This window comes from Panthera uncia, assembly GCF_023721935.1.
Source record: "Panthera uncia isolate 11264 chromosome C1 unlocalized genomic scaffold, Puncia_PCG_1.0 HiC_scaffold_4, whole genome shotgun sequence".
NCBI classification, from domain to species: domain Eukaryota; kingdom Metazoa; phylum Chordata; class Mammalia; order Carnivora; family Felidae; genus Panthera; species Panthera uncia.
The window spans coordinates 97324277-97348533 of record NW_026057585.1 but is presented as its reverse complement, the minus strand read 5'-3'; the positions used below and the strand labels follow the sequence as shown (position 1 = coordinate 97348533).

The following is a 24257-nucleotide window of genomic DNA, read 5'->3' as shown; positions in this document are numbered from 1 at the left end:
ACTCTCTCCTCTCTCAAAAATAAATAAACATTAAAAAAAATTTTTTTAGGGGCGCCTGGGTGGCTCAGTCAGTTGCATATCCGACTTTGGCTCAGGTCATGATCTCGCAGTTCATGGGTTCGAGGCCCGCATCAGGCTCTGTGCTGACAACTCAGAGCCTGGAGCCTGTTTCAGATTCTGTGTCTCCTCCTCTCTCTGCCCCTGCAGAGAGAATAATTAAACACTTAGAAAATAAGTATATAAACATTTAAAAAAATTTTTTTGATAAAAAAGATGAAAGGGGTGCCTGGCTGGCTCAGTTGGTGGAGGATATAACTCTTGATCTTGGGGTCGTGAGTTTGAGCCCCACATTGGTAGTAGAGACTACTAAAAATAAATAAATATCAACCTAAAAAATAAATAAATAAAAAGCAAGTATCCAGACTTCACTGAGAGAAGCTAATTTCAGAACCAGGGGAAGTTCCAGCCTTCCTAGAGCTCAGTGGTGCTCAGCTGAGGGCAGGACCATCCCTCTCGGCAGTACTCAGAAGGATGTGGGAGCCTTTTCTGGATATCCCAGTCCTGGGGAGACGCTCCTGCTCCTTCTCACATCATGCCCCGGCAGCTTTCTGCACAAAAACCTTTGGTTCCTCTTCTGAATCCCTCTATGCTCATTTTGGCCTTCCATGCCCACCCTTGCCAGGCTCCCGAATCTTGTCAGACAGAGGAAGCCTCATCGTGGGGAAAGCAGTTTGAAACTCCTTTGGAAAAAGTATTTTGATGACACAGTGAAACGTGTTGATAACAACAATAGAGACAAATGTAGTCTAGATTCTGTGAATCATCACTGTAATCGCTCGTTTGCAACTCACCATCAAACTCCTTTGCCCGTCTCCGTTCACCGTGCTCACCTGTCAGAGAGCCCTCCTGGTACCGTCCAGCTGCCTGTCCTGCCACACCAGCACTGCCACAGTTGACCGTGGCAGAGAAAGTAACACAACCAGGCAATTTAATTAAATTGAGGGTGTCATCAACTATAACACATTATTTTACGTGCCACTGAGAGAGAAAAAGCACCGCTACTTAAAATGTGACCCGTCGTCAGCTGCAAGGCGCATCCCGACTCGAGAAGTGGTGAAGTGTCCAGAAATTGTAGAATTGGTGGGATACACGTCATTAGGCTAGGCTGCTCTGCGATGACAAGTCACAGCGCAGAGCACAGGAAGTCCTCCCGTAACTGTCCTGACCGGGCCAGCTCGGCGCTGCAGCTCCGCTCTGCCGGGTCTTTCTTCCCGCTTGCGTGCTCTCTGCCAGCCCCTTAGAGCAGCGGTTCGCAGACGTTAGTGCGCGTCGGCATCACTGGGGAGGCTTGTTAAAAAGTGCAGGTGGCTGAACTCCACTCAGCATTTCTGATTCTGTACATCTGGCTCGGAGCCCCGAGACTGAATTTCTACCAAGTTCCCAGGTGAGGTTGATGCCTCCGGTCAGGGACTGCACTTTGAGGACCACTGCCCTAGTTGTGACCTTGGGACTAAAGAGAAACATGTAAGGGAATGGAGGTCATGCCCAAGACGCTTCTGTTCAGAGGGCTTCAGAGTAGGAAGAGGGACTGTGTGATTTGGTGGTGGCTTTCGTAGCTTCTGAAGGATGACCCCAGTTGAATTTGGAATTAACTTCCTAACAGCAGCTTGTCTTCTCAGCCGAGCTCTCTGGAGCTGATGTTTGCAAGGCCCCTGCTGTTGAGGGAGGTGTCGTTCCTCCTGGTGAGGGGGTTGTGCACATTATGGATTGACCTTGCTGAAGCTCCTTGTTTCCCCTAACCCCTCTCTCTTTTAAAGGACCCCAGAAGCCAATTCCCGGGCCTCTAGTCCCTGCCCAGAATTTGAACAGTTTCAGATTGTCCCAACTGTGGAAACACCCTATTTGGCCCGCGCAGGAAAAAATGAATTTCTCAATCTTGTTCCAGATATTGAAGAAATTAGACCAGGGTGAGTACTGTATTGCCCAGGGATGCCAGGTTTAAGAAAGAAATCAGCAGTAATTTACTCTCTGCTCTTGTACGTGAGGTGAATGTTACCGTCTAATGCCAATGGAATCCGGGAGGAGAGAGCTGGGCTGGGATCCTGCTCGCCTGTGTCTTGCAAGGCATCTGCTATGGTGCTGCTTTATGCTGTTTTGCAGTATTACTTCAGCGGAGAAGATTCTAGGCCAAAGCGATCTTTTGCCTCTTTTGTTCATTATAGGGACTAGGTCCAGGTGAGACATATTTTCATGGTCCTCGGGCCATGATTCCTTTCTTTTTGTGAGAAACTAACCTCTCTTGTACTGTCCTTTTTAGCTCAGTGGTCTCTAAGAAAGGATACCTGCATTTCAAGGAACCGCTTTATAGCAACTGGGCTAAACATTTCGTCGTGGTCCGTCGCCCTTATGTCTTCATCTATAACAGCGACAAAGACCCAGTGGAGCGTGGCATCATTAACCTGTCCACAGCACAGGTGGAATACAGTGAGGACCAGCAGGCCATGGTGAAGGTCAGTCCTGCTCTCTTGGCTTTTTATTGCCACCGTCGGCCCTTCCCTGCTGAGTTCCGAACTCTCTGTTGTGTGCTGTGGCATCTCTCCTATGTGTCCGGTCTCTCTGAACCTTCAATATGAAGTGCTGGGCACCTGTGATATGGCAGGGTGGTCCCCATTGTCAGCAGCCATCGTAACTTTTCCACTTACCCATGTCTCTTTCAGACACCTAACATCTTTGCTGTATGCACGAAGCACCGTGGGGTCCTTCTACAGGCTCTCAATGACAAAGACATGAACGACTGGTTGTATGCCTTTAACCCACTGCTTGCTGGCACGATACGGTAAGAAGTCCTCATGTTTCCTTCTTCTCCTGGCTTTTGGCCCCAGTGACATCAATGTAAACTGAGAAGGAAGTCTTGTTCCCCAAAAGTAGGTTGAAAATAGAGGAAGGAGGGCAACGTCGAGTGTAGTTATGAGATGGTGGTGCCTCCTGGTGTCCTGAATGGCTAAGAGGACCTGGTCACATCTGTACCCAGTCAATGCCCTGCTTTGACTTTTTTTTTTAAGGTTTATTTTTTTTTAAATAATCTCTACACCCAGCGTGGGGCTTGAACTCACAGCCCCGAGGTCAAGAGTCCCATGCTCCACCCACTGAGCCAGCCAGGCGCCCCTTGACTTTTCGTTCTGAAGGGGTCTGCAGCTGGGGTCCATGGGACTGAGTCAAGGGAAGGTGGTGAGAACCTTCAAGGTGTCCCAGAATTCCGCCCTGTGATCAAACCTCTGAGCTTGTGAGGGGCGTGTGTCCGGGGGCCCCAGAATGGGGAAGACCACAGCTTAGCCTGCTTATTCGGGGAGTCTGGAGACCTGGGTCTTGGCTGCCGGAGGGGAGGGCAGAAGCTCAAGGAGGGAACCGCAGAGGAAAGAGACCTGTGAGGAGACGGTCGTCTGCATCCAGCTTTCTAACCTCCTTTCCCTCTGTCACCTGTAGGTCGAAACTGTCCCGCAGGTGCCCGAGCGAACCGAAGTACTAAGTGACTCTGCCGAGCGCCCTCACTCGCCTTCGAGAGATAAAGTCAGTGTTGCCCCTCACTTTTCTCTGTGATTCTTGACGGCCCCTCTCGTGTGTAAGCCTGTGGCGTAACTGCTTTCCCTCCTGTCAACACTCTTTCTCGCTCTTCTGGTCCCCGTCTCCGTTGCTTTGTATCCTTCTTTTTTCCTGTGCTGAGAATCGTGGTAATAGCACGTGGCCTAACAAAAGGGAGAAAAACAAACGAACAAACACAAACGACCCAGAAGGGCTCCGGTGAATCTCCAAATTATTTTTTCGTGACTTTTGGCTTCCTTTTGTATGATGGGTCCCCATATGACCACCTGTGATGTCTGTACTGCTGTCTTTGGATATCTTGGTCTGTTTTTTAAGACAACACAATACCTTTTTTTCTTTTCTCTATTTGTGATATCACTTTAATTTTGGGGGGGTGGCTTCAGAGACTAAGGGAGGAAACATCTGGCATTTTTTTAAACCTAAAAGGAAAAAACTTACCTTTTCCCCTTCCCTCTCCTTTTGCCGTTGCTAATCCCTGCATTTTCCATTCGGGGAAAAGGTTGTAGTGAGCTTGGAAATGGCACAGGTGTGTTCTCTGAAATTGGAGCTTCGTTAGAATGTAGCTGTGCGGTTTTCTTTTAGTGGAAGAGAGAAGGGAGGACTTTGTAGCAGGCCTGGAACAGCGGGAAGGGAAAAGCCAAGGATATTGCCAGCACGGTTGAGAGGACCGTGGGATCTGGCAACAGCTCATGAAGGCGGACGGACGGTAGGATGAGAGCAGTTCCTCAGAGCAGGATTCCTGTGAACTGTTTTTCTCTCAGAATTTCTCATTTCTCTTCTTGGCATTAGTGCCGGTGGTACAGTTTGGAATTAGTGCAGCGTCATACACCAATGATCCACAAGGGGGGAGCGACTCACCTTCTGGGGGTCACTGTTCCCATCATAAGTATGGTGACGCCGAGCAGGGACCTTGTGATCCTTGTAGCTCCCTTTGATCGAACAAGCGTAACTTCAAGTGTAGACGCGAAGCCTCCCTCTGACTCCTGGGCATTTTCAATGATCCTTGTCAAGTTGAAAATACTTTCGGTAATGCTTCTCCCCCCTGTAATCATAAATACGCAGACACGGCAGGCTTTGCCTTCTGGATCCCAGGATTAAAACCACTCCCTTCCCACCACTAAAACAAAACAAGAGGACATCCGGGGGCAGGGAGGAGGTGCGCCTGAGCCACGGCCCCAGTGGTTGGCTGCTGCCTCCGCCTGGCCTCTCCTCCTTGGTCATCTTTGTCGGATGTGGAAATACTGCCGGAGGAGGAAGGAGGAAGCTCGCTGCTGCCCATCTCCTTCCCTGACGGATCAGGGTCGTCTGCATCCAGAAGCCATCACGGAAGAAGATAGATACTCTTTCTCTTTCCGCTGCCAGTTAAAGTTACGTTTTCTAGGAACGAGCTGGGGAAGAGAAGGCCTCCGGGTTACTCCAGCTGCTTTGCCAGTTGACCTGGGGTGTTTTGTACCATCCTTCTTACCTCCCTCACACGAAGCTCTGACCACCCCTCGGGCGCTCAGGAAAGTAGCTGCCCTCTCCCACCTCGTGGAGACTGAGGGCCCCCAGCCGTGAATTGCCGACTCTGTGGGGTCCGGCCGACTGTCTGCGTCAGGCAGGACGGGGGCAGGGGCTGGTGCACGGTTGGTGCTGTGGACCAGAGCCGGGCAGCACGCCGGCCACAGACCCTTGCTCCTGACTTCCCGGTTGGGCTCGTCTCTGAGAACAGGTCTCCCAGCTTCGGTACAATTGCCTTGCCAAGGGGAGGAAAAGTGAATCGTGGTGAGCTTAAAAGAAAGGATAGAAATCGCAGGCGGTGACCTTAGCTGAAAAGTGATCAATAAAAACTCTACAGTAGGTTTTTAACTTTTTTCCTCTCCTTAAACATAGGTCATTAACTGTGATGTTACTTGTTTTCTAAGCGGTGTGTGAGATTTTTAATGTAGTTAGGGGTTCCTTCATCGTCTAATGGGCACGGTATGCCCTTCTGGTGTATACTCAAATCCAGGATCTGTCGGTGCTTAGAGACAGCTTCTGGACTGGAATGAAATCCAGTTGCAGGGAAATGATGAAATTGGAAGATGACTTTTAGTGAAGTCACAGGTGCCACTGCTGTTTGTCACAGAGTCTGACAGAGGGCCCTGGATCTGTGACAGAGGGAGGTGGGGAGGGCTGAGGGAGAGTAAAATCATGTGACAAACTGAAATGACGTTCGGTTTTTCTTCTAACTCAAAACAAAACTGGCTTGGAAAGTCTTTGCTTTGGAGGTGTCGGGTATTAAGACAGGTAGGACCGGACCGTTCGTGACACCCCCCGGGTAAGAGGGCCTCCTGAGGAAGCAGGACGTGCGCGGCCCGCACGGTCTCAGGCAGGTGTGCTTCCCTCCATCTGAGGACAGCCCTTATTGGTGGCCCCTCTTCTTCCAGCGGCCCGTTTTCAGACCGAGTTGCAACAGTTTCGGGATTAATGTTCTCTTTCTGGGTAGGTGCATCCCTACTGTGAAGCTGAGAGAGCATTTATGGCAGGAGCTACTTACGAGGCTTTAGCTGAAGCCACGGTGGCAGGAAAGTTGATACTTAAGATGATATTAATATTAGTATTTAAGGAAACTACCTTGTAAGTAAGGGGTTTCTTTTGTGGTTTTTTTTTTTTTTCCCTAAAGCATTCTTTTAAACAAGCAAAAAAAAAAAAAAAGAAAGAAAAAGCTCTTATGCAAATTAAGGAGAAATGAGTTCCAGTTAGAAGTAATCCTCTCTTCCCCTCCTTCCCCACCCTCCTTTCTCCTGCCAAAGCAAAATTCGGCCTCACAGCCCACACCAAACCGGGACCCACAGCCTCTTCCCCTCTGTGCCTGCCTGGGGGTCAGCCAGCTCTCGGGCCAGGCCGTGCAGGGCCAGCCAGCCGTGCACACAGCCAGGGGCGTGGGGAAGGGCCGCTGCTGGCAGCTTGGGTGGTGGGCGCCCAGATCCCAGCACGTCGTTACAGTGCTCGAGCGCTCACTGTGAGGGGAAGGGAAGCGATTCCCACCCCCCCCCACCCCCCACTAAACGACCACTATTGTTTTACTTTTCTTTTCCCTTCAGCTGCATAGAACTTAAACAACTACTCATATTTTTGATGGATTTTTCTTTCAGCTCTTTTAAGATGAAGGGATAAGGTAAAATCATTGTGCAAGGTCTTTAAGGCTCTAAAATTAAAATGACTTCTCCTGGCACATATTTCAAAGCAAAGACTTTGTTGCCTGCTGCTTGTTCTAATTTACAGGGATATTTAATTTTGTAAGGTATATGTATATTTATAGTGCTGTAATTAATTGCACATTGGACTGGAAAAGAGCGGATGACCCAGTGTGTGGCAGCTATCGGTACTCTCCGTTTCCTCGTGCTGTGTTCCACACGGGTCTCCAGGACGGGATCAGGGCTCGCTCGTTTGTCTCTTGGACTCGGGTCCTTCGTTTTTGCTTTGGGTTCCCTTATTAAAATGTGATTGTTAACCTGCTCCTTAAAAGGAAAACACTAATTCTGCTGCTGCTCGTGGAAGGTTTGCTGAATGTATTTTAAACAGGACTCTGGCCCGTACGCACTGCAGCTGTCCACTGTGGCCAGTGACGATACACCCACGTGTGTGGCCAGACCTTTACTGTATGTAGCAGGAACGTATTGATTTGTGCTTCCTTAGCAAATTGAAATGTCAGCTGAGAGATTATCTGCTGCTGTTGTTCAAAAGGCCATTTATGAAAGTCGTATTTGAACCCCATGAAACCTTAGGAAAGCTTGTGATCATTTAACGGAAAGAATGAGAATTGATCCAAATTTCATGTTACAAGCTGTGCTCAGAAGGTCCGAGCTGAGGTTGGTCTCCTCCCAAACCCTGGCTGTTGTGTGTCGTCTCCGTGTGTCCGAGTTCCCTTTTTTCAGGCTGCACATTCTGGCATCTGTTCACCCGAGGAGTCCATCGGCCTGCTCGCGTGCAAGGCGCCACCTGTCGGGGTCTCTCCTCGCCATCCTCGTGCGCTGCAACAGAACCCATGGAGCATACGTGGCCTTTTTGAACCAAGACTTTGCAAACTGATCTCTCCCCAGTAAGGAGTTGAGCACATTAGCAACAATGTACATTATTAATTTCAGATTTTCATTTTCATGTTTTATTATGTAAATATGATCTGATGTTTGGAGCTTGAGTATACAGAATGTAAATATAGTTCTTGTATTTGTACTAATTCTCGTTCTTTTGCTGTATAGCCTTAGATGTGCAATGCAGACATTATCTAACTGTGTATGGTAACCTTGCATCACGGAACTATTAGTGAACGAGGTAAAAATAATAAAGGTACAACCAGTGCATCAGAAGGCTCCTGACATGCATTTATTCTTGCATCCTTTGAAAGGTATTTACTTAAGATTTCTCTTCTGGACTTGCAGAGATATGACCTTTCTAGGCCAAAAGTTACCATGGTGTGACCAACACGTTCTTTTCGGATCGTTCAAAGTAGGGTTATCACAGAGCCCGGTGCTATTTTTTTGTGCCGTTTCCCTGAAAGTGCCTTCCTCCCGAGTGTGGTCTGGGTTCTCCCGAAGCTCCTGTTTATATACCTACCAATGATTCTGCGGTGGCGGTGTGGTTTTTCTGGAGGGAGAAAGTGAATTGTTCACCCCGTGTGCTTAATTTAACGAATTCCCGTTGGGAGCAGGGCATGAGCAGGGACCCCTGTGCTGGTTGTTCGCGGACAGACAGGGCGGGGAGAAGCAGCGTTCAGGCGGAAGGCAGTGATGCCGTGGTGGGAGGTGATGACTCAGCAGCAAACAGAACGTGCCCTGGCACTCCCGCACCCTTGAGGAAGGACCTTTGTGACGAGTGTGGAATGCGTAACGTCGAGCGCCCAGTGACAGAGCAAATGGCAGCTGAGGGAGGGTGAGGAGGGGTGAGAGGGAGGCGTCCTTTCGGACCACGTGGTCAGAGAAGGCCTGTGCTGACAAGACGCTGGAGCGGACGCCTGAATGAGGGGACACACACGCGTGTGAGCCCTGGGGGCAGCGGTGTGTCCCCGTAGGTTCCAAAGACGGCAGGGAGGCTGGTGTGGGCTAAGGGGGGGAGCACCCCGAACCCGCGGCCCCAGCAAGCAGCCAGGGCCCAGCGAGTGAACTAGGAAGCCAGTGAAGGGCTGGGGGAGAGGAGTCACGCGATCCTTCTTGTTTCCAGAAGACCATTCTAACTGCTGAGTGGGGAGCAGCCAGGGTGGCGTGCGGCTAGGGGGCCGGTGGAGGAAGGGAGACCGAATAGGAAATTGTCACCCCGGTGCTCCCCGGGGGAGCTGGCGGCCTGGACCCAGGTAGGAGCGGCGAAGGCGGGAGATGTGGTCAGACCCTAACGGTTTGCTGAGGTGGCTCGGGACGTGCGCCTGAGGCCAGCCGGCATGGCGACTGCCTGAGCTGAAGAAGATTGCGAGAACGGTGGGGGGGGCGGGGCCGAATTAAGGATCTGGCTTCGGTCACGTTCACTTGGAGGTGCCCACGTTCCCACCTGACTGTCCAGTCGCTGAGGCCGTTGGGTCCAGGGCAGAGGAGGGGCCGCGGACGTACGCTTGGGGGTTGTCAGCGTGAGGATGACAGAGAAAGGCGAGAGGCCAGGAGACCCGGGACTGAGTGGCGGGGCCTGCGAACCAAGGGTTGGGTCCCGGAGCACCGCGACCAGGAGTCCGGGGCGGGGGGCGGGGAAGAGGACAATTCGGCCAAGACGAGGAAGCGGCCGCGGGGAGAGAGCGGCACGTGGTGACCAGGTTAAGGACGTGTTTGCAGAACCGTGTCCGGTGCAGCCGCCAGGTTAAGGGCAGACGGAGCAGCGACCACAGGTTTCGGCAACAGGGAGGTCCAGGCAGTTTGAGGGGGCCAGAGAATACCGCCGCTGTTTCCCAATTTCAGAGCCAACCGAGAAACGAATAAGGCACGTGGCAGGTCAGTCTTGTTGACGATTAGAGGTGCGATTAGAGAATGTGAGGGCTAGAGGGTCGGCGAGCTTGGACTTCGCCAGACTCGCCTGCGATCGCACTAAAACGTGGATCCTGGCTGAGTGGGCCTGGGGTGCAGCCTGAAATTCTGCATTTCTTTTCTTTACTTTTGTTTTTTTTGGTTTTAAATTTATTTACTTATTTTGAGAGAGAGTGCATGCATGTATGCACAAGCAGGAGAGGGGCAGAGGGAAGGAGAGACAGAATCCCAAGCAGGCTCCACGCCATCAACACAGCTCGATCTGGGGCTCAAACTCAGGAACTGTGAGATCATGACCTGAGCCGAGATCCAGAGTCAGACACTTGTGCCACCCAAGCGCCCCTGAGCGCATTCTGCGTTCCCGATCAGCTTCCAAGGGACAGCAGTGCCACTGTTGTGGGCCCACTGCAAGTCACGGAAGTATGAGGAACTACAGACCGTGTGCTCTGAGGGCAGGTGAGTCTTCTCAGGGGGGAGGCAGCGGCCAGGCTGTCCATGCTTCCCAAACTCAACAATTATCATTTCTCTCCTGGGGGTCTGTGAGGGGCTGGCAGAAGCAGGAATGTTCCAGTAACGGCACCCATTTCACATGGGAGAAGACGTCACAAGTGCCCCCGCCCTACAAAGGTCGTTGGCGAGGAGAGCGACGTCGTCTTGAGTGGTGCCAAGTAGGCCTACCTGGGGTGGGTTCAGGGGAAAGGTGGGGGAGAAGACGTTGAAATAGTACAGAAAATTCCTGTGGAGATTTGTACTGTAGAGGGGAGAAGGGACAAGAATATGGAGTCCAGGAGAGGTTTGTGTTTTGAAGAAAGGAGAGAGCTTTTTTTTTTAAGTTTGTTTATTTTTGAGAGAGAGTATGCACGAGTGGGGGAGGGGCAGAGAGCGAGGGAGACAGAATCTAAAGCAGGCTCCAGGCTCCGAGCTGTCAGCACAGAGCCTGATGCAGGGCTCGAACCCACGAACCACAAGATGTGACCTGAGCCAAAGTTGGCCGCTTAACCGACTGAGCCACCCAGATGCCCCAAAGAAAGGAGAAAGCTTTACAGATGTGTGTGTGTGTGTGTGTGTGTGTGCGCGTGTGTGTGCAGACTGGAATGAGCGACCGGGAAGGGAAACCTGGCAACAGGAAGAGACCAGCGTGGAGAGTTTTGCTAGAGCGATAGCCTCGTAGCCTGGCACACGGCAGAGAGCTGGGTCTCGAGTCCTACGGCAGTGCCACCATGTCACCACGGTTCCCGGAGGCCGCCAGGGACAGCAGACAGCAACAGCCACTGCCGGGGGCCTCTTCTGGTGGCAACGGTCTGTCTCCCTGGGACTCATCCGTCAGAGAAGTTAGGTCAGCTCTCAGGGTTATGTCGGGCCCTGCCTTCCTGAAATCCACTGGACTTTACAGCGAAATGGAGTTTGTTTTACAGAGTTGGTTGTCCCCCACAACTAGACCTCATCCAGGGTCGTGTAGGCTCTCTTGAAGGTCACCGTGTCTCTTAGGAGGCCCCATGGAACTGTGCACGTTGAATGCATTACTTTTCTACCTGATGTTCCTGGTCCCTCCACTTTTGGTCGGTTGTGGAGATTTTGTTTCCCTCGGGAACTCCTGGTCTCTGCATAGTCTGTTTTAATTTAGTTTCCCTGAGTATGTCACCTGCTTGCTCCTCTGGCTTTTGAATACGTGGTCTCCTGGTTTTTCCTAAAATTGCTCTTTCTACCTAGCAGGTGAACCAGTCCTTTGAGGTCATTCGCAGGAATTAGAGCAAGTGAGTGCAGGGGGATTTTCAAATCTGCCCCAACTAGTGTGTTTGTTAACTTACACACCCCCGTACATAAGTCTGTTTTTCTTCCCTGGGAGATTTGCACAGAAGGGCTGTTTTTGTAGAATTCATGCCTCTGGTTTGATTGGGGATTTGGGGATTTAGGGCAAGGCTAAAAGTTAAGGTGGATGATACTGTGGGTTGACTTTCTTAAGCCTTATAAGCCAAGCATTTGAGGATTTTCTGCAAACTAAAGGTCAGCATTCTCTGGCCTTACTCTGTTCATCTCTGGGAGACACTTGCCTTCGTCTCAGTCCCACGGTTATTATGATTGCAAGAGTCCCTTCAGCAATAAGTCAGGAAACTGGAGAACCAAACACAGGGTTTATTATTTTTATAGGACCTGGAAATTGCATGGTACACCTGGGGCCACCCGGCAAGATTACAGTGAGAGAGAGAGAGAGAGAGAGAGAGAACCGGGTCTGGGGTTCTGCTTTTTATTAGGGCGGGAGGGGATCCCGGGTTAGGCTGGGCTCACTCTTTATTGATGAATTTAAAACAAAAACAGGAATTTAAAGTCGGAAGAGAAAAAACAAGTAGCCCAAATGGTCAGTTATCTAACCCAACCAAGATCTCTAAAACAGAGGAGCCTGGGGAGCCAGGAGGGGAGAGAGGGGCTGGCGCTTTCACTAGGGGCGGGGCCGGCAAAATGTTTATTTGAGAGAGCCATCTACGAAGCGGATACCCCAGCCATCAAAGCGTGTCAGGCACTTACAAAAAAAGAGAAAACCCGACTGACAGGACACCTGTGTCTTCTAAACCAGTTTGTGGTAGTTTTCCGACAGTCCTGGGAACCAGCATTTTTTACTGGTTCACACCTTAGCAAAGAAATGGGAAGGCCGCATAGCACGTAACATCAGTAACAGAAGAAAAGGAACGGGGGGCTGTTCCATTAGGTGTTTAAACACGTTTGCCTAAAATGATGTCTATTCGGTGGTGACTTGGGTGTGTCCAGATGTTTAGTCACATTGACTCAGCATTTCTCTCGCTTGCCAAATCTCAGACTAGAGCAATCAATTTGTTCCTGCAACAAAACCTGATGGTAGGCTTTCCTTGCGACCAAGCCCCACAGAAAGAGGAAATCCTTGCAACAAAGCTGAAAGGTGTGGAGGCGCCGAGGCTTTCTTGATCGGAGCCATTGTGGAAATTCAACCTGTACAATTTCCAGAAGTGTCATTTGTTCTCCAAAACTAGTCATAGAAAGTTAATGTGTATTTTTTTCTTCCTTCCATCCTTCCTTCCTTCCATCCTTCCTTCCTTCCTCCCTTTTTTTTCTTTTCTTTTCTCTTTTCTTTTCTTTTCTTTTCTTTCAAGAGAGAGAGAGACAAAGAGCACAGGGGAGAAGGGCAGAGGGAGAGAGAGAGAAAACCTTAAGTGTGGAGCCTGACGCGGGGCTCAATCCCATGACCCTGGGATCATGACCTGAGCCGAAATCAAGAGTCAGACGTCTTCCGACTGAGCCACCCAGGGACCCTGAAAGTTAATTTCTATTTAACTTTCCTTTTAAGGTCAACTAAAGGTCTCTAATATGCAGCTAAACCCAATTTTGCTGGGGAAACATGTCTCTGTGAATCTGCCTGATTATGGCCTGCTATTCCCATGAGGATAGAGTACTGGGCTCTTAGTAGACTTGGGTTTAAGTTCCGTTCTGCCACTGACTAGCTGAGAAAGCCACTTTCCCTGCACTGAGTCTCCTTGTCACATTACATATAATGGCATCTTAAAACTGTGTAGCGATTTGAAGTTTGCAAGGAACTCTCCTAGGCATGAGCTCACTTTGCTGTGCCCACCCTGAGAAGGAGGCAGGACAGACAGGAGGCAGTACCCCTGCAGTCAACAACCCTGAAAACTTTTTAAAATAAACTCTGCCCAACATGGGGCTCAAACTCACAACCCGAAGATCAGTAGTCACGTGCTCTACTGACTGAGCCAGCCAGGCCCCCAAAGGACCCTGCAAATTCTAGTTAGCCCCTGGAGAAGAACAGGACTTGGGGGAGGTTCCTGATCCCTTCATCCTTTTTGAAGCTTCTCCCTGCAATGTTCTGCTTCTTGGTGTCTCTCCCCTGTGCTCTGAGGCTGAGGTGCTGAACGCAGCCTACGGAAGAGGAGTGCCAGTGGAGGCAGCCTCGGCACAGGGTCTGTTTCACTTTGCCCCCAAATCAGTGTCTGGAAACTCTCAGGCCCCTGAGTGCCCCCTGGTGGACTCCAGGTGAAGGCCCTCAGTGCAGACAAAAGGGCAGTGCTTTGGGGGGAGCTCCGGCCTCCCCCAGTGTGAAGAGGACAGGCAGTCTGCAAAACATAAAAAAGCCTAAAACTTGGAAAAAGTATTAAAAACGTTTCAAGACTCTGGAAATTGACCAAAGGCAGATGAATTAAAAAGCAATTACTCTTGGGAAAAACTACTATAACTTCTTCAAGTAAGAGCAGTGGAGGCCCGCAGCCCTCTCCCCTGGGGCTCTCCCCCATCCCCACTGTCTGTCTGTTGGTAAGGGAAGCCGTTTTACCAGATCAGGGCTCCACTCTGAATGGGGCATACTTGACCATCTTTGGTTTGGGGTGGAGGGGGAGAGCTGTAGGGTTTTTTGTCAGCTAAAAGTGGCAAACCTGGTGAGGAATGGGAAAAACCCGAGGCTTGCTAGCCTGAGGTCTCAGTTGGGCAGGAAGCAGACTAGCCAGAAACTTAATGGGGAGACTCTGAAAGTGAGAGTGCCATGGGAGGGAGGACGAGGTAAGTGCTCAGCATGTCCCTGGCTACCAGAAACCTGCAAATGTGCACGGGAAATTCTGGAAGCCCAGCCGCAAGCAAAAGCCACAGCAAAGTTGAGGCCTGGGAGAGCTGTGAGCACAGCTCCTGATGCGTACAGAAACACCGAGGGTGGGGGCCCGAGGGCCTCCAGTGGGTCTGGCATGACTTTCAAATCCTCAGCTGGCAGCTAAGTTAGGTAGACACAGGGTAACCATCAGGAAGCCAAACTAAAAATGTAAAAGTAAAAAAATCTGGACAGAGTGTACCAGCATATGTGAAATGGGGGTTCTAGGAGGAGAGGAAAGAAAAGGCAGAAAAAATATGTGAAAAATTAAGGGCTCAAAACTCCCTGAATGTGTTGAAAGACATTCATTTACAGTTCTAACCCTGTGGGCCTCTAGGATAACCACAGAGGGATCTGCGCTTAGATACATCATAGTTAACCTATTGAAAACCAGTTCAAAGGGATAGTTCTAAAAACAGCAAGAGCAAACCAGCTCACCATATATAGGGGAATGACAGTAACCAACTACTCAGCAGAAACTAAAAGTCCTAGCCACTGAAATGAGGTCCTTGAAGTGCTCAAAGAATTCTCAGCAAGCCAGGATTTTATACCCAGCAAAACTATCTTTCAAAAAAACAGGGGCAAGTTAGAGACATTCCCAGATTTAAAGAAAAAAAAAAAAAAAGAATTAGGGCTGGCAGAGTTGTCCTACAGGAAATACTACAAGAAGAAATACGCAAATACTAAAGGAAGGCCTTAGGCTAATGGAAGACAACGACAGACAGTAACTGAAGTTCACCAAAAGGAGTGATGATCCCTGGAATGATAAACACATAACAAAAAAGAAAACACTTTATATTTTCCTCTTTTCTTAATTTTTTAAAAAACAGTGTTTAAACTAGCAATTATAACATGTATTATTGGGGTTATAACATACTGATGTATATGACAGTAATAGCAAAAGGGATGAATAAGGAAATGGAGCTATATATAGTAAAGTTGCTATATTTTACCAGAATTTTCAGTACTAAGCTGAAGTACACTATAATAAGAGATACACATTGTAATCTCTAGACAACCACTAAGAAAATAACTCAAAAAAAGACACAGTTAAAAATCAACTTAGGGATTATAGTGGTATACACACGTGTACACACACACACACACACACACACACACACACAAGAAGCAGTAAAAGCTGACCAGAGGAACAAAGACATGAGACATAGAAAACAAATAGCTAAGTGGCATTCATATATCCACCTATATTAATAATTACATATGAATAAATTAATTCCAATCAAAATGCAGAGATTGTCAAACTGGATTTTTAAAAGTAGGATCTAGGGCACCTGGGTGGCTCAGTTGGTTAAGCGTCTGACTTCAGCTCAGATCATGATCTCGTGGTCTTGTGAGTTCAAGCCCTGCACTGGGCTCTGTGCTGACAGCTCAGAGCCTGGAGCCTGCTTTGGATTCTGTACCCCCCTATCCCTCCCCCACTCGTGCTCTGTCTCACTCTGTCTCTCAAAAATAAATGTTAAAAAAGTTTTCAAAAAGCAGGATCCAACAACATGCTGTCTACTAGAGTTGCTTTAGTTTCAAAGACACAAACAGGTTGAAAGTAAAAGGTTGGAAATATTTGCCATGCAAATAGTAATCCACAAGAGGACTGGAATGGCTACAGCAACACCAGAAAAAACCAACTTTTTAAGACAAGAACTATTACTGGAAATGTTAAAAAGAAAACTACAGGCCCAAAATGGTGGCATTTAGATTAAGGCCCCAAGTCAGAAAACCAACACTCAATCCCTAACCTAACTGCCATTTTCAACCCCCCAGGAATGTAACTTAACCAATCAACATGGGAATTTCCTGGTCAGCATTAGGAAATTTACTGATGGACCCTTCTGTTCCCTTGAGGAAGGCAACCTTGCCTAAAACAACAGATTCTTTGCTAACAATTTCCTTTTTCCCCACTTCCTCTCTACCTTCACAAGCCTTTCCTTTTCTGTAACCTTTGGAGCTCTTCTCTACTTGCTAGCCAGGTACTGCCCTATTCATGAATCGATTAAGAAAGCCAATTAGATCTTTAAAATGTATTTTGTTGAATTTTTGTTATTTAACAGATTTGGTGGCAGTAGTGGGATCCAAGACGAACTTCCAGCAGCATTCGGAAGCCATGAGAAACACAGATGTGGTACCCGTGAACCGTTTGGGTTCACTGCCTTTCTCACTGCCTGTTGGTTGAGTTCCTCCTGGTTCTGAGCTCTGCTCTTTTTGTGTTGGGCTCCTGAGATAATCAGCTTTCCTTTACAGGGCAGATCAGCTTGGGCTAGCAGCCCAAGTTGCCTGCCATATTTGCCCAGAGCCCAACTGAGCTGGCAGAGGGTCTGCCCAGAGCAAGCCCCTAGCCTTTCAGATCGTAAGTCCCCTAATGGAAAACCTCAGCAAGTTTCCAAGGGAATTGGTGGTAGTACGTACAGGGCCATCTTGTGGCCAGGATACTTGTAACATCTCTTGGTTGCTGCCAATGCATTAAGATGCACATTTGTTTGTCTTGTTTAATATAGATAAAGGCTTGTTAGCGGGGATCTCAGGCCAAAAAGCCACAAAAATCTGTGGGCACAGGTTGAGCATTTAAAGACTGTTAGAGCACTTGCCATCTCCAGAAGACTCCTGTGATAGGGTAAGTTGGTCACGGAACAGGTCAGGTCACCCACCAACCTCAAGAGAACTTCATGCAACAAGGTAAACCGTAAAACACACACAGTCCTCAACATCACAGCATGTCCTTTTTTGGGTACCAGTTTGGCTCTGAGAAACCCAAAGTCTTAGCTAATGGGATTCTTCAAGTCTAAACACAAGCGTTCAACCTTCCAGCACACCTGATTATTTTATGTCTAAAAACGATAGTCCCAGAAGTGGTAGATATCTAGCAAAAACAGCAGAATCTTACTGTGCTTGTTTTGTGTCCTGAGGAATTTGGCTTGGTAACCTTCAGGCTGGAGGCCCCAAAATAAGACCAGAGAAAAGTGGGGTTGCCCCCAATTTGTGGCTGGATATGGCTGTACAAAAATGGGAGAGTTAACTCCATTTGCAGCTAGGGTCCTACTGAGCCACTGTTGAGGGCCACCTGAGTAACTCAGTCAGTTAAGCGTCCAATCTTGATCTCAGCTCAGGTCTTGATCTCAGGGTCATGAGTTCAAGTCCCGCATTGGGCTCTGTGCTGGAGGTGAAGCCTACTTAAGAAAAAAAAAAAAAAAAGAAAGAAAGAAAGAAAGAAGAAAGAAAGAGAAAGAAAGAAAGAAGAAAGAAAAGAAGTACCCTTGAAAACAGAAATTCCTAAATTAAACCAAATAGGATACCTGTTTTAACTAGCAAACAAAGCCTCCAAAAGGTTTCAAGATTCCAAATTAGTTTCATTAACAGCTAATGAAAAATTATAAATGTAAGAGGCACCTAAAACAAAAGCCTGAAGACTGACACAACTTCCTGCTCAGGGCCCAGTGTAGTAACCCTCTGTCTGAAGTGTTTCCCCACTTGGAAAGGATTACAGAACTGTAAACAAAAGTCGTCCAAGTTAATGGCCTTACAGACACCCCCACATCTGCCTTCCAAGATGGGCTGCCATATGGGCCCCTCCCAGAGTTGATGAAACTGAAAGATTTTCTGGTAAACAGCCAAGGGGAAGCTATGGTGATAGCAGAGCCCGCAGATGGGATCCTGGAAGAACTGGCAGAAGCCAACAGGGGGTGGAAATTCTTACCAGAATCACCTCTTCTGAATCTGTCTCTAATGTCTGGTTGTCACATTGTCCCTTCCTTTCCAAATCCAGACCCACTGCTTATTGATCCTTTGTGTCCCAGCTGCCTTCCTGCTCCTCTCCTCTCCCCAGAGCTGGGCTTGGCTTTCTGCCTGCCTGAGACTTTGGGGTTGTGTTTCTGTGTTTTGGCTCTCATTGGGAGTAACTCTGCATCTTGGGGCATTAATATCCTTTGCACCCTCTTTGTGGACCGTCTTGCACCAAAAGAGGGATTATTTGGTATTTCCAGAAATATTTAAAATTAGAACTATGTACCCAGAGGGAAAAAAGCAAATTGAGAATAGTGTACTTGGGTTGGTGGATCAACTGGTGATATCATTTAAGTTACGACCCAATTATTTGAGGAACGAAAGCAACTGTCCTTATCTTACAAATCTTTACAAAACTAGAGGCAATTCAAAGTTCACCTATTCCTTTTCCAGTCCCCAAACTTCCCCTCATTATCTTAAACAGGTTGTAAAACTATCGGCTTTAGGAAACCAAAGTCCTTCTGGAGGAACTTGCATTCTTTCTCTGTCCCTTAAAGCGACACATCTCATCAGGACTTTGAAATGTAAACACAGCCCACAATCACCTGAGACTGAAGAAAAAAAAAAAAAAGAGGGTGGGGGAGGCCTTTTAAAAATACAAACTGCTAAAACGGCTCTTGTACCCAAACTTTAGCACCTCTTCCTTAAAATCAATTCCAGGAACAAATACAAATCTTAAAAATCTTCTCCACAAATATTAGTAACTATAGGGTCCTTGCATCTGCGTGTGTATGTGTGTGTGTGTGTGTGTGTGTCTATACCTATTCATATTACAAATGTGAGATTTTTCTACCTCCGGTAGTATTGCTAAAATTAATTTGTCAAAGAGCTCTAGTTGGACGAGTGCCTGCAAGGATTCGGCATTCTAAAACTCTCAGACAGATGGAAGTCAATCCAAATGTTTTTTCGGGTTCACGTAATCTGGGAAAATACTCAGTTGTTGGTTTAATTAAAACAGACCTGTCTCTAGTTATCAGCATTAAAATTAAAACTTTTATTCTGCCTGGGTTTACTTGAAGACAAATAGGTGACGTCTTAACACAAAATGTGTCTTCATTTTTTTAAATAGCTTGGGAGAATGAAGGACTTTTTGATGTCTCAAAGTTAGAGCACTGTGTCGGGCTCTGTGCTGACGGTCAGAAGTCAGCTTGGGATTCTCTTTCTCCGCTCCTCCCCTGCTCGTGTGCACTCGCTCGCTCTCTCTCTTGCGCTCTCTCTCAAAATAAACTTAAAAATAAAATAAAATGACTCAAATTATAGACATTGGTGGAAAGACAAAAACAGTCTGTGTTCCCAGAGGCCTCAGGCCTTCTCCCTCTGGACACTTTGAACACCTGCACCTGACCCTCATTCAGTTTCCACCTACTATGAGTTACCAATCTGCTCTGGTTTCCCAGATGGGTTAAAGCCTTTCCCTGCCGCATTGCCGATGCCCTCACAGTGGCAAAGAACATGTGTTCAAAATGTGTTCAAAAATGTGTTTTTCACTTGGGGTGTATCTTCTATAATCTCCAGTGATCAAGGCACCCAGTTCACTGGGCAGATCATATGAACCGTAAGGAAAACCTTGTCAACTTCTTGAAATCCTATCACTGTACAACCTTCTGCATGCTAGTATCAGTCTCTACTGTCTTATACTCAAGCCTATCACCAAAGCCTTCCCAGATCCCAATTCAGAGGATCCTGTGGGTCACAGTCTAGAGCCTGATGAGTGGGTATTCTGGAAACGCGAGCCGTGGAAGACAGCTCTCGAGCCCCATTGGAAGAGACCTCACCAAGTGCCCCGACCATGGACGCTGCTGCAAAACCAGAGGGTATTAAGCCTCGGGTACACCTCCCACGGCTGAAAAAGGCATCGCCTGATACCTGGTCCTGCACAGACTCTGGAGACCTCGAGTCAAAGGGCAAAGAAGACAAGTGGCCGATGCCACAGTAGACTCGTTCTGCCCAAGACAGCGGATCAAGGCTTCTCACTTTAAACGTGAGAACGTTCTCCTTCTCTTCCTTTCTTTTACTCTGACATTGTCCTGGAAAGAGAATGCCCTCATCTCTATGTCTGGGGTAACCCGGAAGTTCAGAGCAAGCTTTTATTTCAGGCTCAGAGAAAATCAAACCATGCTCCTAACTTATCACAAGCACAATAAGACGTCTCATTGGTCAACTCCCCTAAATTTACATCGTGTGTCAAAAAGGACCTACCAGGAGGCCCCTGTGATTCAGGATTCACTCCTTTTGGCCTGAGCCTGCTTCTCTGGTTAGGGATACAGGTAACTGAGGCTACAGGAACTCCTCAACTCTTAAAATTATTGCAAAATCTGCTGCTGAAGTTCAATAGCTACCCAACAGAAATCCTCTAGGACTTTCTGGCCAAAGTAGTTCTTTTTTTTTTTTTAATACCATATTTATTTATTTTACTTAAATTCAAGTTAACATATAGTGTGGTATTGGTTTCAGGAGTAGAACCCAGTGATTCGTGACTTACATACAATACCCAGTGCTCATCCCAACAAGTGACCTCCTTAATGCCCATCACCCATTTAGCCAATCCCCAACACCCAACACCCCACCCCCAACCCTCAGGTTATTCTCTGTATTAAAGAGTCTCTTATGCTTTGCCTCTCTCTCTGTTTTTATCTTTGGCCAAAGTAGTTCTTGATAATAAGATAGCCCTTGACTCTCTTCTAGCTGAGCAAGGAGGTATCTGGCCAACACCATCTTCTGCACCTGGATGAACACTTCTGGGGAAGTTGAACCTCGATTACATAATCACCGAGCAAGCCACTTGACCGAAAGAGCGGCTCCTTCAGCAGGGTCTTTCTTTGACTTACTTGGTTTTTGGTTTGGGTCTCGGGGACCACGGCTTCGAGGTATACTCCAAACGTTGGAAATTACCCTATTTGTAGTAATCATAAGAATCTCCCTGGTATGTTAAATGCTCTCAAAAGCTTTAAATGCATCTTTGCAGCTGCTAACCCACACAGCAAATGATTTCCCTGAGACTTGGAGCGTCACGAAAGGAATAAAGAAGACAACCAATCTAAAAATTGTGAACCAATTTGACAATAAATCTCATATTTAAAAAATAAAAAATAAAATAAAATAAAATCTTTTTTTTTTATTAAAAAAAAAAAAATTGTGAACCCAAAGCTATAACTGTGGCGATCTCAGAGATTAAGGAAAACCGTCGTGACTTGGGAACACCATGCAAAGGAGCAACAGAAGCTTTGAGAAATACAGAGCTGTAGCTAAGGATCCCATCTCTCAGGTGAGCTGAGAGTCTGATCAAAAGAGGGAATTGTTAGGGAGAAACCATGGGTCCAAAGTGGTGTCACTTGGGTTGAGGCCCCAAGTCTGTAAAACTTAATACCTAATCTCACTGCAGTTTCAACCCACCAGACTTGTCACATTTAACATGGGAATTTCCTAGTCAGTATTAGGAAGTTTACTGATACACCCTTCTGTTCCCCTTAGGAGGGCAACCTTGCCTGAAACAATGGATTCTTTGCTAATAAAATGCCCTCTTTTCCCCCACTCCCTAATTTTAAAAGCCTTTTCTTTTCTCGCCTGGGTGGCTCAGTCGGTTGAGCGTCCGACTTCGGCTCAGGTCATGATCTCACCGTTAGTGGGTTCAAGCAAGCTTTGTGTCGGACTCTGTGCTGACAGCTCGGAGCCTGGAGCCTGCTTCGGATTCTGTGTCTCCCTCTCTCCCTGCCCCTCCCTCGCTCATGCTCTCTCTCTCCTTCAAAAATAAATTAACATTAAAAAAAATTTTTTTTAATAAAATAAAAAGGCTTTCCTTTTCTGTAGGCCCTTTGGAGCTCCCTTCTACTTGCTAGACAGGATGCTGACTGATTCATGCATAAATAAAGTAAAATAAATAAATACAATACAATACAATAAAGTCTTTAAAATGTCCTTAGTTGGGGGTGCCCTGGCCGGCTCAGTTGGTGGAGCATGAGACTCTTGATCTCAGGATTGTGAGTTCGAGCCCCACGTTAGGCACAGAGATTACTTTTTAAATAAATAAATAAATAAATAGTTACACAAACAAATAAAATCTAAATAAAGAAACAGAATTACTTGATTGAATTTTTGTTATTTAACAGATCCAAAGAGGAACATTTCATGACGGTAAGAGATCAATACACCAGGAAGATATAACCATTATAAATGTATATGCATCTAGCATCAGGGTGGTAATGACATGAGTCAAAGACATGAAAGGAGAAATAGGCAATTGAAAATTCATGATAAAAATTCTCAACAAAGTGAAGTGAAATTTCTCAACATAACGAAAGGCATCTATGAAAACCCTAAAACGAGCGTCATACTCAGTAGTGAAAAACTGATGCTTTCCCCCTAAGGTTGGGAACAAGGCAAATAGATCTCCTCTTACCACTTCAACATCGCACTCTAGGTGGCCTTCAGTGCAAATGGCAACAAAAATAGAAGGTGTTCAGATTGGAAAGGAAGAAGTAAAATTGTGTTTATTTGCAGATAACATGATCACAGATAGTAAGTTGTCAGGATGAAGATCAACAAAAAAAATTAGATGTGTTTCTATGCACCAACAATGAACAATCTGAAACTGAAAATAGGAAAATTCCGTTCAGAACAATACCTAAAGGAGCATTTGGAATTTAGTTAACAAAAATGCAAAGCCTGTACACTCAAACCACTGAATATTGCTGAAGATCTAAATAGATGGAAACATTATAACCTGTTCATGGGTTGGAAGACTCAATATTATTAAGATGGCCATTCTCTGGGAATGCAAGCTGGTGCAGCCACTCTGGAAAACAGTATGGAGGTTCCTCAAAAAATTAAAAACAGAACTACCCTACGACCCAGCAATTGCACTACTAGGCATTTATCCATGGGATACAGGTGTGCTGTTTCGAAGGGACACATGCACCCCCATGTTTATAGCAGCACTATCAACAATAGCCAAAGGATGGAAAGAGCCCAAATGTCCATCGATGGATGAATGGAGAAAGAAGATGCGGTATATATATATATATATATATATATATATATATATATATATATACACATACACAATGGAATACTACTCAGCAATGAAAAAGAATGAAACCTTGCCATTTATAACCATGTGGATGGAACTGGAGGGTATTATGCTAAGCGAAATTAGTCATAGAATGACAAATACCATATGACTTCACTCATATGAGGACTTTAAGAGACAAAACAGATGAACATAAGGGAAGGGAAACAAAAACAATATAGAAACAGGGAGGGGGACAAAACATAAGAGACTCTTAAATATGGAGAACAAACTGAGGGTTACTGGAGGGGTTGTGGAAGGGGGGATGGGCTAAATAGGTAAGGGGCATTAAGGAATCTACTGAAATCACTGTTGCACTATATGCTAACTAATTTGGATGTAAATTAAAAAAAAAAAAAAAGAAGATGGCCATTCTCCCCAAATTAATCTATAGACTCAGTGCACTCCCGATAAAATCCCAGGGTGCTTTTCTGTAGAAATTGACAAGCTTATCCTAAGATTTGTATGGAAATGGCAAAGGACCTACAATAGCCAAAAAAGAAAATTTTTGAAAAGAAAAACTAAGTCGAAGAATTTACCTGATTTTAAAACTTACTATAAAGCTACAGTAATCAAGAAGACAGTGTGGTACTAGCATAAAATCAATGGAACAAAATGGAAAATCCAGATATATAGTTCATATTTGAGGTCGACTGATTTTTTACCAGGATGCCAAGGCGATTCAGTGGGGTCTTTCCAACAAATGTTGCTTGAACAATTGGATATCCATATGCAAAAATATGGACTTAGACCCCTACCTTACATGTTATACAAAAATTAACTCAAAATGGATCATGGATCTACATGTAAGAGCTAAAACCCTAAGAATTCTGGAAGAAAACATAGGAGAAAGTCTTTGCGATTTTGGGTTTGGCAAAGGTTTTTTAGATATGTCACCAGCTGGGGCGCCTGAGTGGCTCAGTCGGTTAAGCATCTGACTTTGGCTCAGGTCATGATCTCATGGTCTGTGAGTTCGAGCCCCGCGTCGGGCTCTGTGCTGACAGCCTGGAGCCTGCCTTGGATTCAGTGTCTCCCTCTCTCATGATGCCTCTCCCCTGCTTGTACTCTGTCTCTCTGTCTTTCAAAAATAAATATTAAAAAAAAAAAAATTAAAAGTTTCCTCTTCAGGAGACACCATTGAGAAAATGAAAAGACAAGCCCCAAACTGGGAGAAAATATTTGCTGGTTGTATATGTAATAAATAACTTTTATTTAG

At 46.6% G+C, this 24257-nt stretch overlaps 1 protein-coding gene across 6 annotated transcripts in view; it reads left to right on the top strand.

The window, feature by feature from the left end:
* KIF1B (kinesin family member 1B) overlaps positions 1–14812 on the top strand; it is a 151126-nt gene extending 136314 nt beyond the window's left edge. For 5 of the 6 annotated variants that reach the window (XM_049618126.1, XM_049618127.1, XM_049618131.1 and 2 more), the window contains 4 exons: positions 1818–1967; positions 2318–2510; positions 2718–2836; positions 3484–14812. In XM_049618126.1, the coding sequence (XP_049474083.1) occupies positions 1818–1967; positions 2318–2510; positions 2718–2836; positions 3484–3526 (505 nt within the window). In that variant the 3' untranslated portion in view covers positions 3527–14812. Of the gene's footprint in view, positions 1–682; positions 1445–1817; positions 1968–2317; positions 2511–2717; positions 2837–3483 lie in introns of those variants that run through there. The other variant, XM_049618129.1, reaches the window with a different exon arrangement.
* The last annotated feature ends 9445 nt before the right edge of the window (positions 14813–24257 follow it).